This window comes from Rhagoletis pomonella, unplaced genomic scaffold (genome assembly GCF_013731165.1).
Source record: "Rhagoletis pomonella isolate Grant_MI unplaced genomic scaffold, Rhpom_1.0 Rhpom_scaffold_00002, whole genome shotgun sequence".
NCBI classification, from domain to species: Eukaryota; Metazoa; Arthropoda; class Insecta; order Diptera; family Tephritidae; genus Rhagoletis; species Rhagoletis pomonella.
In genome coordinates, this window is record NW_023458556.1 from 61,754,275 (window position 1) to 61,769,325 (window position 15,051).

At 33.3% G+C, this 15,051-nt stretch overlaps 1 protein-coding gene across 2 annotated transcripts; it reads left to right on the forward strand.

The window, feature by feature from the left end:
• Positions 1–2,109: 2,109 nt before the first annotated feature.
• Positions 2,110–9,239, forward strand: LOC118733923 (aminoacylase-1-like). Of its 2 annotated transcripts, XM_036463556.1 has the most exons (7): positions 2,110–2,215; positions 3,966–4,062; positions 7,286–7,630; positions 7,843–7,989; positions 8,075–8,358; positions 8,454–8,587; positions 8,657–9,239. In XM_036463556.1, the coding sequence occupies exons 2-7, from the start codon at positions 3,978–3,980 to the stop codon at positions 8,859–8,861; spliced, it is 1,200 nt and encodes a 399-aa protein (XP_036319449.1). In that variant the 5' UTR covers positions 2,110–2,215; positions 3,966–3,977; the 3' UTR covers positions 8,862–9,239. The 2 variants fall into 2 exon arrangements, with proteins under 2 accessions (XP_036319449.1, XP_036319450.1); XM_036463557.1 differs by lacking the exon at positions 3,966–4,062 and having other exon boundaries at positions 2,150–2,215.
• Positions 9,240–15,051: the final 5,812 nt, after the last annotated feature.

Consider the following 15,051-nt stretch of genomic DNA (forward strand, 5'->3'; position numbering starts at 1 on the left):
CAGGATTTTTGGCTTGGTTTACTGTATATACATATGTATGTGTATTAGACTGCATCACCAAAAAAAGTTGCGGTTTTTCCCCCAGCATTACAAAATTTATTATATTTGAAGACTTCGATCATAATATTTCTGAAAAATATTAAGATTTACGTAAGCTGGCCCGATTTGAAAATATCCTTAAAATTGGAGTTTCTTAAAGTACGTTTTGAAAAAATTACCTCAGTTGGCAAAACAGTTTGAGCTTAAAAATTCTGCAATTATTATTTTCAATGGAATCATAATAATAAGATTTTTAGTGCTTTCTTATCTTTTTTCAAAGATTGGTTTAAGAAAAACTTAAATAACTTAGCCAACACTATACCGATTTAGACATATGAGGTATCATTGGAAAGGTATTTTCTCACCACCATTTTTTGAAGTGGCTTTCGGTTCGGTTTTGGCATTTCAAAACAAAAACGTTTCGGTTCGTGGTTCGGTTCGAAGCCCGAAAAAAGCGACGGTTCGGTTTAAAACCGGTTTGCATACTCAAAAATAGCCATAACAACTATTTTTCGTTAACATAACCTCAAATATCTGAACATATTAACGTGATGGAAAATTATTTCGGAAATTACACATTAATACACACATACATAAATAAAAGACTCGCCTTACTTCGACCAGTATTGACTATTTTCCTTTGGTTTATTTATCTAATGTTTAATATTTTTTTATAAAAGCAAATAAACCAAAGAAGTATAGCCAAAACTGGTCAAAATAAGGCGATTCTATTATTTCTGCCACTAGTACCTTGCCGACGTGAGCAATTTTTGTTCGAAAAAAAATGTTCCGTAAATTTATAGTTTTGCAATTTTTAAACTAATACCTAATCTTCCAAACATTTCTCGTACGAAATAATCATAAAAACTTCTCCCATCTATTAAATAAACAAATTTTTCAAATTTCAGTACTAAATTCAATGCACTCATGGTAATATATCAGTAATTAATTTATTGTACCCATTTTCCACCAGTGAAAATATAAAAATAAATTATTGATAAATAGCTTTTTAGTGAACAAGAGAGAAACTTCTCAGACTATCCGAGAGTAACGCAATCTTTCGAGCAAATACTTACTCAAGTGTGCTCTCTTTCTATATTTGTTTGTTATTACTTATTGCTTTTGGGACCGATACGAAATTTTTTACAGGTGGCAGTTGTTATATATGTATTTATTTATTTTTTGCTTTTAAATACACGGTATTTTTTCCTACCGACTTTGGAAATATTGCAAGTCAAAATTATTTTTACCTTCCTTTTATTAGCTCGGGTTGTAACTATGTAATATTGATGCGCCTAAAGGATGCAGCGATTTCTATTCTCAAGTTACATACCTGATGACAGTACGAATGGCAATTATAATAGGGAGGTTTTAGTTTTTTAAACTATAATTTTTATTCGAAATTTTTGGTGAACACTTCATAACATAATCATTAACATTAAAGTTATCATTAATGGTCTTCTTTTATTATTTTAGTATTGTTGTGAGCGCTCATAATTTTTTGTTGACTTACAAAATTACGTGATAAGAGCCGCAGAGAATATATAACAATAATATATGTATGTATGTATGTATGTATGTATAATCTATTGCAATCCCATAAAAAGCTACTAAGTATGAGAAAACAAAACAGAGAAATATAAAATGTAGTGGGAGCATTACTCTCTGATCGAGATCAGAGATCGCATCGTATATGCGTACGAATTCACCTAAATATGCATAAACTATATACATACAGATGCATTACATATATTTGCCCTGTTGGAAAGGCAAACCTATAGCAGATAACCTCCCTAATGTCCATCGGTAGTCGGATAATAGAAAAAATCGTTTGATATTAACTAATTTAAAACCGATCGTCACCTAAAAATTGCATAGCAAGGTTTACAAATCACTTACATATGGACATGTCCACCAGTTGCAAGCCCTAAAAATTTCCTAACGGGTTTCTTCAATGCATATATACTTACATATTTATGTGATGCTGTACTTATGTTCATGTTTTTGTACTCATGTACATTTGTATGTATTTTACGCCTCCAATCATTCGTAAAGCGTACGCCACCTTATCGATACTGCAAAGTGTTTAAATACTCCGTTGTGCTTGTTAAACTCTTCAGTATTAAAAGTGTCTGTGATTTCAAGAGTAGTTTGTGAGATTTTTCAAATATTTTTGGTACGAAAAGCTTCCAGCTGTACATATATTCATACATGAATCGGGCCGAAAAAGTGAAATTTAGAAGAAAAATATATAAAAAAATTAGGAAAAAAATATAAATGAAAATAAACTTCTTGGTTTGAAATTAAGTGAAATTTATCAAACGGTTACTTACTGCATGTTACGAAATGTGTAAAACAGTTGCGATTTTCAGCACATTCTTCATTTCCTTTACAAGCCGTTGCGATCGCAAACAGTAGGATCTTCTCAGCCCTCAGCATCTTTTTGTTCTTTTGTGCTTTACATTCAGTTCAATTGGCCTTTATATAGTGAAAAACCTACATACATATGAACATACATAAAACTATGAATGTATGTACATATATTTATGTATATATACATATGCCCACTGGGAAAATAGGTAAGCACCTTACAAGGTAAACCATGTTTTCTTTCAGTTTTTAGTACCAAAATTGTCATCATGGCCAATGTCATCTACTAGTAAAGCGCAAAATGAACACCTCCGACGACACATTGCGTTGTCTGTTGCAAAATAACGTGCAGCCGAAGTTATTTCCAAGCGCCGAACTACTCCGAGCGACTGCTCTGCATTATGCGTAACTTACTTTGTAAGGCGGCTCAGAGGTATGTCTGATACCAAATGTGCATTCTTAATTCCTACTTACATAAGGCGGCCACGTCTTTGTTAAAGTAATGGAGATTCGGCAGGGAAGTGGTAAGGACCGCCAGGTGAACGGCAATACCTTATCAGCATCTCCATAGGTCCAATTTATGATTTTACCCAAAATAAGTATGCGGTACCAATTAAATTTTATTCCCAGGCTTGTGCGCGTTGAGAATACATGCCTCTAAAAATCGCGATTTACATAAAAACATGCATAGATTGACATTTGGCATTTTTTATGTGGAAGAAAATGCGCCACACCGACAACAAAAAAATTTCAAAAATCAACGGTAGTCTGTAGCAATCTCATGCCTTAATGTTTTCTAAAAATTCCGAGAAAAAGTGGAAAGTTATGGTGGAAGTTTGATGAATTAAATTTAATTTGAAAAAAAAAATTAATTGTCAAAACTTCTCAAAATTTGACCTTATAGTTATCCCACCCGACCAAGAAACGTATGTTAGCTGATGTTACGAGTTTTACGATAACTCAGCTCCGCCTCACCCAAAGCTAAATTGAAACTTGAAATCTCTGAAAAAATTAGGGTTTGCTCAATTTTAATCGCAGCAGAGTATGCGATCTCTCTTCACCTCTTTCGTCTAGTCATTTTTATTCTTTATATGTACTAGAGCTCTCGATTTTGTTCGCACATTTTCAAACAGCTGCTCATATGAGCAGCGAGTACTCGCACACTTGTTCAATGCTCATTACTCGAAAATTTTCGAGCATGAGCTCGAGCAATTCGAGTTTTTTCGAGTAATTTGAGCAATGTTTTTTTTATTATATTGACATTTTTGGTAGCAACTTTTTAAATATTTCAAATTATTGATATATAATGCAAAGATTGTTACATTGGTTTTTATTAATACAATTTATTTAACATGAATTAGAAAGCAGCTGCTGACAAATACAATTTACAAATTTTCTTTTGTTTATGAAATTGTTCAAAAACTCGAAAATTTTGAACAAACATTTGAGCAGTTGAGCAATGAACGAGTTTCGAGCGAGTATCGAGCTACTCGCATTGCTCGATACCCGGGTATCTAGAGCTCTAATATGTACCTTTGAATCTTTTGTGTATATAGATTAGAGGCAAAATGAGCTCATGGAAGAATAATCAAGAAATCGAAATATTTCGTGAATACCTGCGTATACCAAGTGTGCATCCGGATATCGACTACAGTAAGTACAATTTGTATCTCAACTGGAGATTGACCATAACTGGCTTATTTATGCAGTGTTTGCAAAGTATAATTTAAACCGGATGAGCGTGTGATTGTTGCGGCAAGGCTATTTATTGTATCCCTAGCAACAACAACTCAGTCGCTTATTCAGTTACACTTATAGCGTTTTCTTTTCTCGAAAAAAAATGTCACCTCATATGGCAACATTATCAGAGTGCAACATTTTAAAGAAAGAGCACGCAATATGCATGTGAAGATGCTGAGAAAAGAACACGAAAACTTTAAGATACAACGAATACGCCAAAGAGCGAATGACGCTACACATTTAATGCTATGAGAACCCTAATAGCCTATCTAGAAATACACAAAACATGAGAAAATGTTTTTTAAAATCTAAAACACGAGACATACGGGCATGCTTATGCAGATAAACTAGCACATAAATGCGCATAATAATTTTGTCCTGTCAGATGGAAGTATTGCGGTTTAACGAGTCGCAGGCCCCACGACCAGTAGAATTTTCATTTATTTCGTTTTTAATAATTTTTTTATAAGTTCTATATTTTTTAACGTTGCTTACAGTTATTTGTTTTGACCTTTTAATTGTTTCAATTGTGGTTTTGATTAAATTTTTTCCGCAGTTAATTTCGAGTTTCTCACAATTCTCGCCATGCCTCGAATAGAAACACTCAATTTTGTAAAATTTGCTACTTGAGTCCACTACTCGTTGGTGGTTAACTCTTTTTATTTTCGAGCCTAGCTTCCCCGTTTGAAGCACAAATCTTTGGTTTTTTTGCATTACTCACTTTATATTACTTAATACTAGGTTTTGTTAGGTTAAGTTGGACACCCCAACCAGGGTTTCTTTGTGATGCCACTACGAACGGTAACTGCAAAGCTAAACCGATGTGTGCCACGGCATCTGTGATCGAATTAAATTCAATTCAAATTTTATTTGGAGATTACAGAACTCGATGCTCAGTCCGATTTTTCAATACCTGTGAATTTTGTTAAATAGAAACCAAACAGCTGTTATTTTATTTCATTCGATTCAAAACGATCTCCTCAGGATCAGTTAGAAAGTGCGATCCGAGGTGTTTAGGACGTGGCCTCGCAAAATCTGGACAGTTAAAATAAAAAGTTGAAATTACTCAATCAATCGTCCTCTAGGCAGCTGTGATAGTGAGGATCCAAAGTGATATTCAATTCTGGCAAAACTATCTTCAACTAAAGGCTTTCGTAAGACAATTGTCCATTCTGGCAACTATCTTGAGAGCTCTTTTCTGTCTTTCGAAAGACTAATTAAAAGATCTGCTAACGAGGATGTCTTACCATTATTCTGTTGGTCTTTTAGCAAAAGTTTTCTAAAAATTAAAATAAATTAAAAATATATATTCATCTTTTTAAAACAATGAAAACTGAAAATTAAGAGAAAATTAAATTAAAATTAAATGATTTAAAAAAAATGTTTCTTTCTAAAAAAATAAAATCTAAAATTCAACAGAAAATTAAAATATAAAAGAAAGAATAAGGTCTTAAACATTAAATGAAATTAAAAAGATATTTCTCTTTTTAAAATTATGTAACTAAATATTAAAAGAAAACTTAACTTTATTTATTTATTTACGAAACGAAATTTAATTAAAAATAGAAAAAAAACAAGATCCTAAAAGCTAAATGAATTAAAAAATAATAATTTTTCTTTTCAACAAAATAAAAAACCAAAAATTAAAAGAGAAAAAAGTTGATTTAAAAAGGGATAAAAGTAAAATGACATAAAATACAAGAAACTTATGCAAATTAAAAAGAATAAAAAAAAATATTTCCAAAAATTAAATTAAATTAAAAAGAAAAAAAATTTAACTTAAATAACGAAATTCAATTAAAAACAGAAAAAAAACAAGTTCCCAAATGCTAAATAAATTAAAAAAATATATATTTTTCTTTTCAACAAAATAAAAAACGAAAAATTAAAAGAGAAAAAGTTTATTTAAAAAAGGATGAAAGTAAAATAACATAAAATAAAAGATACTTATGTAAATTGAAAAAAGAAAGAAAAATTTTTAATAAAAAAAGAAAAAAAAATGTATCCAAAAATTAACTTAAGTTAAAAAAAATAACAATAAAATCTAAAAATTAAACTAAAAACAGAAAAATAAAAATAAAACGCTTTTTAAAATTAAATCAAAAGAAAACTAAATTGAAACAAGAAAAACTTCAATAAAAAGGGTAAAAAATACCTGAGTTCCCAAAAGTCCAATAACGAAATTCCTGAATATTAAATAAAAAACATATTTTTTTAAACAAAATCTAAAAATTAAAAGAAGCTTACATTAAGAGAGAAAGAAAAGGAAAGAATTAAATAAAAAAAAATTTAGTTTCCAAGAATTAAATTTACTTAAAAAATTATACTTTTTTTTTTAAATGAAATCTAGAAAGTAAAAAAAAAAATAATTATAAAAAAACATTTATTAAAAAAACAAGAAAAAACCGCTTCTCGAGGACTCGAACCGCGGATCTCTCGAATGGCACGGTAGTACCTTACTCAGTCGGCCCATTATGACGGCCTGAGAAGAATGCTTTCTGCTAAACGAGCTTTCATTCCAGAATAAGCAAAATCTTCGAAACTATCTTGCCTACTGTCTTTCAAAAGCCTTTCAATTATCTTAGATAGAATAGCCCTGCTAGTCTCATCGCGTGTATAGCCATCGGATAATGAGAGTTGCGGCTGAGCTCACACAAGGGCCGCAATCCGTAAGTAGCCAAAAGTATACCCGCTCTCTTTTCTGTCGACGAAATCGACTCTAAGGTGCCTTTCGTGACCAATGCATCCGCAGCGCAGTTTCCTGTAATATTACTATGGCCTGGCACCCGTATGATATCGACTCAAATGCAAGACTCAGAGGTCGGGCTTTCCATTACTACCTTAAAGCGCTCTGTGGGTCCTCTTAAAGCCCTGATTCATGTTCACCTCCTTTCCAACGGCGCGCAATCGATCAGCTAATCGACTACTTTGTTAATGGCAGCTATCACTGCCTAGAAAATACTTCATTGTATGTAAGCCTAATTCTGAACAAACTCTTTCATCAAGCTTCAAGAATATCAGTCAAGTTTTTGGGCAGTCTTCTTCTGCTTCTACTTTTAGTACATATTGTATTTACGTACGTTTAATATCAATGTTTAAAATTTTTGTTTTAATAAATACATTTATATAATTTTAGCACCTTGCGTGGAATTCTTGAAAAAACAGGCAATAGACTTGGGTTTGCCTATTGAAGTTTATCATCCTGCGGGTCCAACTAAACCAGTTGTTGTCATAACATGGGTGGGACAGCGACCGGAATTGCCAACAATTGTCTTAAACTCTCACATGGATGTAGTGCCAGTGTTTCCAGACAAGTGGACTTATCCACCGTTCGGTGCTGATATTGACGAAGAAGGCCGAATTTTCGCGCGTGGCGCACAGGACATGAAGTGTGTGGGCATGCAGTACTTAGCAGCAATACGAGCGCTACGAAAAGATGGTGTCACTTTGAAGCGTACCATACATGTGATTTTCGTGCCAGGTATGTTAATATGGAAAATCAAAATATACGCGAGTCATCCTCTGGTCTTACACAATGCCTACCAGTGCTCATTATTATTGTAATTAGCCGTATTGTAGTAGCAATTAAAGTTGCTCGCACTAAAGATTAGCGAATCTAGTTAGATTACTTTTCTGATAAACTATTTACAAATTAACTATAAAAGGCTTACGAAGTTTGTAAAAAATTTTCAGATGAGGAGATCGGTGGTGTGGAAGGAATGCGAGTCTTTATTAAGTCCAACGAGTTTAAAAAATTAAATGTAGGCTTTTCCCTCGACGAAGGCATTGCCTCACCCGATGAGACCTTCCCCGTATACTATGCAGAGAGAAGCATTTGGCGTGAGTATTGCGACGTTGGATTTCGTAATTTATTTTTTTTGTAGCTTTGTATGGTATTTCATTACCCTCATTCATTCTATTTCAGATGTGCATTTTGTGTTTAGTGGCACAGCTGGACATGGATCGTTGTTGCATAAGAATACTGTCGGGCAAAAGTTGCACTATGTTTTGAACAAATTAATGGAATTTAGGCAACACGAAGTCGAACGTTTGGAGAGTGATAGTGCTTTGTCGATTGGCGATGTCACAACTATCAATTTAACCAGCATAAATGGTGGTGTGCAGAGCAATGTGGTGCCGCCGACATTGGAGGCTGTTTTCGATATGCGTTTAGCATTAAATGTAGAGCATGACGATTATGAAAAGCAGGTGCGCGAAACTCAAACGAATTTCTGCTTTTCCATTACCCTCATATACTTACATATATATTTACATATGTATGTATTTATATTTACTTACTGTAGTTGAAGAAGTGGTGCGAGGAAGCTGGTGGCGGTGTCGAAATCATTTATGAACAAAAGCAACCCAAAGTACAAGCAACGAAAATTGATAGTTCCAACCCTTTTTGGCTGGCTTTCAAAAAAGCTACAACGGAACTGTAATTAATTTGATATTCTTTAAAATCTTTAGCGGATTTTTAATTTACTTTTTGTTATTCTCACTTTAGTGGCATCAAAATCAAGCCCCTGGTATTTCCTGGTGGCACAGATAGTCGTTATATACGTGATGTTGGTGTTCCTGCAATTGGCTTCTCCCCAATGAATCATACCCCCGTGTTGCTGCATGATCACGATGAATTTTTACAAGCTGATGTCTACTTAAAGGGCATCGAATTCTACAAGAAAATTATACCAGCTGTTACAAATGCTTAAGTTCTACCTATGTATGTAGGCATTTTGCGTCATGCAGGGGTATGCAGTTGTATATTTGTTATTGCATTTTGATTAAATATAAAAATAAGCTAAATATAAAATTAAAGGAATAAAACTAAATTTTAATAACAATAATACTTTCTAACGATTTAACGTCGCACTTACATTAAACAATGCTGTAAAGACAGTAAAGAAATGCGTATTAGTTATAAAAAACGCTGATAATTGTCTCCGTGGCGTAGCGTCCTGACAATAGTTTTGACAATTCATTTTGAGCAGAACTTCGAACGTGAACGTTGTATTATAATATGTATTTCGCGTGCGCTATTTAAGCTAAAAACTAATCATAATAAAGACATAAAAGTTACATTCCCATCAGCGTCTCTTCAGTTATTATATTTCTTTTGTTATGAATTCCTATTCTTTCTTGCACAAGACGTCAAAATTATCGTCTTCATACGTGAAATCATTGTCGGATTTACTGTCTTCAAAATAATCAAGACAGTGATTGAGATAATTGAAGAAGTATGCATGTATGAGTGAAAAAGTGTGCATGTATTGAGTAAGTATACGTATAAGTCGTTTTAGTTCAGAAAGTGGCAGTTCAAAATCAGAAAGGTGTAAACCTTAAGTAAAAGGCGAGAGTAATATTTTACACCTTTTTCAGTTTTAGTTAAGAAAGTTGCAGTTCAAATTCGGAAAGTTAGTCAGATTCGCTATCGCAAATTTTTATCGCCAAAAGTCTCCAAAAGAGAAGCAGGCGCGCCTAACAACATGCAACTTCTAGTTACACGGCCCACAAACTGCTATATTTGGCTTATTACACATTTCATTTGTTACTTTTTCATGTTGTATACTTTTAGCCCCCCCTGCTTTTCATTAACAGAATTTTGGCGACGAAATTACTGCGCAAAAGTTTTTAGTACAATTTTGTGATGAACATACATAGGTCTGAAAATTCCGTTGCAAAAAAAATTATCGAAATCGGTTGACGTGGTCCAAAGTTATGCGGTAACGGTTAAAATTTAAAAACTAATTAATACAATTTATGTAAAATCTGTGGAAAATTAACAATAAACTACTTTTTTTACTTGCGCTTTTCTATCAAAATGTTTAGCGCCGGTAAACCCAAATGAAGGTTAAAATTTAAAAACGAATTAATAAAGTTTAAGTAAAATCTGTGGATAATTAACAATAAACTCATTTTTTCGCTAATTCTATAAAAATCCCTTTTATTTTCCAAAACAAACTGCGCAACAGTTATTATTTTACTCCCTGTATAAAATATTAATAGTGGAAAAAGGAGTACAATAGAAGTAAAAAACTAATAAAGGAGTACATTTCCAGATTTTTTTTTTTGGAGTACAATAAAAAGGAGTACGTTTACTACCAAAAGCAGTACGTCTGGCAACCCTAACCACCCCAAATCAGCTACGCTAACTATCGCATTTCCTACACCCATATCGATTCGTAATAGAAAACCCAATGTTGAAGTAGAAAAAATATGCACTTTTTATAAGATCTGATATAAGCTTTCGAAACTTTTTAACCGTGTTTTATTGAAGTGATATAAATACATAATTGACTAAATATAATTGACAATAAGTCTTTCAATCAAGATTAAAACTACATAACATAGACTTAAAATTTCTACAGCGCAAGTACAAATGTGAGATCGATTTTAAGCGATGGATTTAATCAAGTGTAATATGTATGTATGTATGTATATTACTTTTCATATAAATTGAAGTCTATAACATGAGCCCCACGTTTTTCATTTTAAATCTCATAAATTGTTTATAAGTACTTTTGCTAAAATTTTAAAATTGAAACTTATCAAGACAAATTGACCTTCGATATCCAGTATGCATATTGGACTGAGAGCGAAATCATAACCAACCTTAGTTTTCCAACGTTCATAGTATATTGGAAATTCACTCGAGATGGGTTCGAATAAAAATGGAAACCATAGTAACAAGAGAGATAGAAAAATCTAGCTAATTCTCCAAGGGAATATAAGACAATCACACTCTCTCATTAAAATTTCAATTCGATAATGGGCTGGATTTCGAATTCATAACGAGGGGAAAATACATTGGATAACGAGGGTTCCGTTTTGCTGGAGAATGGCCTTATTTTCGAATCGAATACTAACCTATTGCACATTCGTTATCGAAAGCGAGACTCGAAAAAATTCTAGTTTTCCAATCACTTTCGAATTGCTAACAAAGCCCAATGTTTATTGGGTAGATTGGCGCTTACTCATACATAAATACATATGCTTGTGTTTGGCCGAACTTCTCCTCCGATTTGTGGCGCGCACCTTGATGTTGTTAAAGGGAAGGGACCAACAGTTTTACGCCGACTTTGAACGGCGATTGTATTTTTATGCGAAGCTGTTTTTCATGGCAGATATACCCTCGAAGGTTTGCCATTGCCTGCCGAGCGGCGACCGCTACTAGAAAAAAATTTGAACCCTGGCTGTGCAGAATGATACCGCGCACTGCTAATCACTACACCACAGCGGTCGCCGATTCTAAAGGTCTATTTATAGGAACGTGGTATATTAAAGATTTTTTATTTTTATTTTTTACAATATAAATACGAAGTTTTCCCATTTTTTGCAAAAAAAAAATCTTTCTTGTTTTGACCGGCTAATGAATTCTTCAGACATTGAAAATTTTTATGATCGAAATTTTTTTCGTGTTTATTATTTATGACCTATTAACAATAATACTCAGCAATTTTATTGAAAATTATTATTATAAAAATTATTTTAATGAAAATTTTTGCGCAAAAAACAGCAATTTACATTTTGGTAGAAGTTATAGCTGATATTTCGGGGATCACCACATCTCCTCATCAGACTTCTTCAACTGGGATTCAATTTTTTCATAAAAAAAAAACTTTTACATTATTTTTCTTTTTATGTAACCAGTATAAGGTGTTAGGTTAGAAAAGCATTGCAGTTGCTCTGCAGCAAAAAACACTGTTGGACTGTGTTATCTATGTAAATTGCCGAGTCAGTAGGATTTTTCCACAGAAAAGCCACAAAAAGTGCATTGTCCCAACGTTAAATATGCATGTATGTATGTATGTTAGTATGTAAACACGTATATTAGCAAAAGATAACAGCTGCATGCAGATTGTGTGTAAATAAGATTACAAGTGTTTTAACGCGAAAAATAGCAGAGGACGTACATACTAAATACCAGTGTTGGCACTAAACGATTGATTTTTTAATCAATTAGTTAATTCGATTTAATTCAATCTGATTACATTTTTTTAATCATTACCCTTCAATTTGGTTAAGTAGGTGTGGTGATTAATTCATTCATGCTGGAATTTTTCTGTGTGCACAAGCCCATTTAATCGGGTATGGCTAGGTCCTTTTTCCTCATCAATCTAAGCAATTTGGTGTGCCTTTTCATTAAGATCTATTCTAACATAAGTTTTGCAAACTAGGTACTAATATCCCTCTGCACACGTGCGATGGGTTGTAAAAATTCCCAGTTTATGTATTACTAATAACAATAATTATAATTCTTTATAAATTACGTATGCGTTTTTTTTATAAGCGTGAAACACAAAATAATAACTAAAACGTTTCAAATTCGGACTCATTCGCCAATCCTCACCAAACTCGGTACGAACCTTTCTTACGGTTTAGCTAAGAAATCTGTTGAAAATCTTCGAAATCGGGCAATAACCACGCCCACCCCCATATAACGATAATTTAAAGAAACACAAAAACTGCGATAAATCTGTAACTAGTGAAGCTAATTGACCTAAAATCGAGGGTTGCAATAACCACTTAGCAGAAAATTAGATTATTATAAATTTTTGGACAATGGGCGTGGCGCCGCCCTCTTATGACCCTAAATGTGTGTCTCGGTAACCGATTTATCAATTTCTTCGACACTCGGTGCACTTAATAACCATGGTAGGTGAAAGTAATTCGTTGAAAATTATTCAAATCGGACTAAAATTACACCCGCTTCCCATATAACGGTAAAATTCCGATATTTCAATAACTGAGGACGCTAATTTACTCCAAGTTAATGGTTACAGCAATCTCTTTTAGAATAAGGCGTGGCACAGCCCACCTTTTTGACTACAAGGTGTATCTCGGTAACATATTTATCGATTTGTAACAAATTTGGTTCACTTATTTCATTAAGTCTAAATCAGCATATTATCGAAAACGTTTGAAATCGGGAAAAACATCCCTGCTTATCATGCAAAGGTAGTTTACAGAAATTTGAAACGATGATATTTGGTACCTGCGCTGGGTATATAAAGATCGTTTCGTCCGAACTTATACTTCTTTACTTGTTACATATAAAATACATGGAAAACTTTGAGCGGTTTGAGCGACCTCTCAATATTTTTGATTTCGAAATAAAAAAAAACAGGGGTGTACTATATTTTTTCGACAGCGATCAATCTTAGGGCGTGGGATAGTTAAAATTCGGACTTTACCTCTTTCACATGCATTTTTGGGCCACCCTAGAGCCCGTACCGTTCACTGGGTTCATCCCTGGGTGAATTGGGTCATACATACGTAAGACATGTCAAAACCATCGCAAACGTTTGAATTTTAGTTTGACTTTGTCCATGTCATTGGAAAGTGCGTGCCATTTATCGTTCCATCTTCTTCTGTACTCGTCACACGTGAGGACAAGGTCATAGATCTTGCGTAGAATAGTTCTATCGAAAGCGCTTAAAACCTTCTCTCTTTATTCGACATCGTCCACGTTTCTATACCATATAAGAGTATACCAAAGCGAAATTTTTGTTCGTCGATAGAAGACACTGTATTTCGGTTTCGTAGAAACACGTTATAAAAATGCATATACATACATACATGATACAAAAAAGAAGGTAGTTTCAATAAGCAACTTTTGACTGATAATACAATTTTTTTAAGTTTCATAAATTTTGAGTATTATCATCGGCCTTGCCACTTTGGTAATATTAAAATAATAAATCGGAGTATTTTCCTTCCAATATTTATACCAATGTAATAATATTTCAAATCAAAGACCATCATCAGTACTTGGTAATTTTTTTACTTACGTAGCTCGCACTATTTTTATTAAAAATATATTAAATATAGACTATTAAAGAAGACTTAATCGTAATTGTTCTTTTTATTTTATAATAAAAACCACGCGCGCATTATGCTGTTATTTTTTCGTTTTCTTATTTTGAATGCGATCTAAAAATCTAATTCTAAAGAATGTTCTTCCCAAATAAAACCTCTTTATATTTAGGTTCGAATTTGCTTAAATTTCTCATGAGATTTTGCAAAAAATTAGCTTTCACAAATTTTGAACTTAAAGATTCTAATGTATACAAAAAACCTGAAGTTGGCTTGAGGAGACCGCCCTCCGATAAACAATTAACATATCGTCGTATAAAGTACAAAATCGCGTATCAATCCCTGTAGGGAAACCCCGAACTGGTGAACCAAATTTGTAGTTCGCCAAAAACGAACCAGGCCGATAGTAACTAGAACGCCACTAGTTCAAAAGCAGCGATACTTTAAAAAAACAATTTTAGAAATCTATATCTAAAATGACGAATTTAGAACTGGTTCAAAACTATAGAAAAAGGGATGCAGAACGAACTAGATCTCATCTGGCGAATTTCGAACTAGTTCGAAACTACTGAAAAAGGGATGCAGCTTGTTTACTTTAAATAGATTTTTGCTTGGCGGGTTTTTCGTTCAAATACGCTTTCAGTCTGCACGTCGCAGATGCCTTTTCATAGTTCGTTTACAACTGGTTCGAAACTATAGAAAATGGGGTGCAAAGCGAACTAGATCCCATATGTCGAATTTAGGACTGGTTCTGAACTATAGAAAAGGTTATGCAGCGGGGGACAATTTCGAATTCCTATGACATCGCTGTGTTAAATTCGCCAGTTGTTTGCATGCAAAAGAGATTTATCGCTAACTAGTAGTGGGTCTAAATGTACTAGAAGCGCACCAGTTCAAAACTAGAGATTTTCCCCACAGGGAACAAAATGCAAAACTGCCTATGTGAGGTTGTATAAATTATTTTCTAGATAGTAAAAACACTCATATTTCAAAATGGTTCTCTTTTTTATAAAGCAATCACATTTCTGGCTAGTATATTTCAGGACGAATGGATAAGGCTTGAGCTTGTGTGAGCAAATCCAATGT

What these genes read in the sequence shown, in the direction of transcription:
- LOC118733923 (XM_036463556.1), top strand. Translation starts at nt 3,978, where the DNA reads ATGAGCTCATGGAAGAATAATCAAGAAATCGAAATATTTCGTGAATAC. An exon ending in GCATCCGGATATCGACTACA is followed by an intron (nt 4,063 to 7,285) that starts GTAAGTACAATT and finishes ATATAATTTTAG; the next exon opens with CACCTTGCGTGGAATTCTTG. An exon ending in ACATGTGATTTTCGTGCCAG is followed by an intron (nt 7,631 to 7,842) that starts GTATGTTAATAT and finishes AAAAATTTTCAG; the next exon opens with ATGAGGAGATCGGTGGTGTG.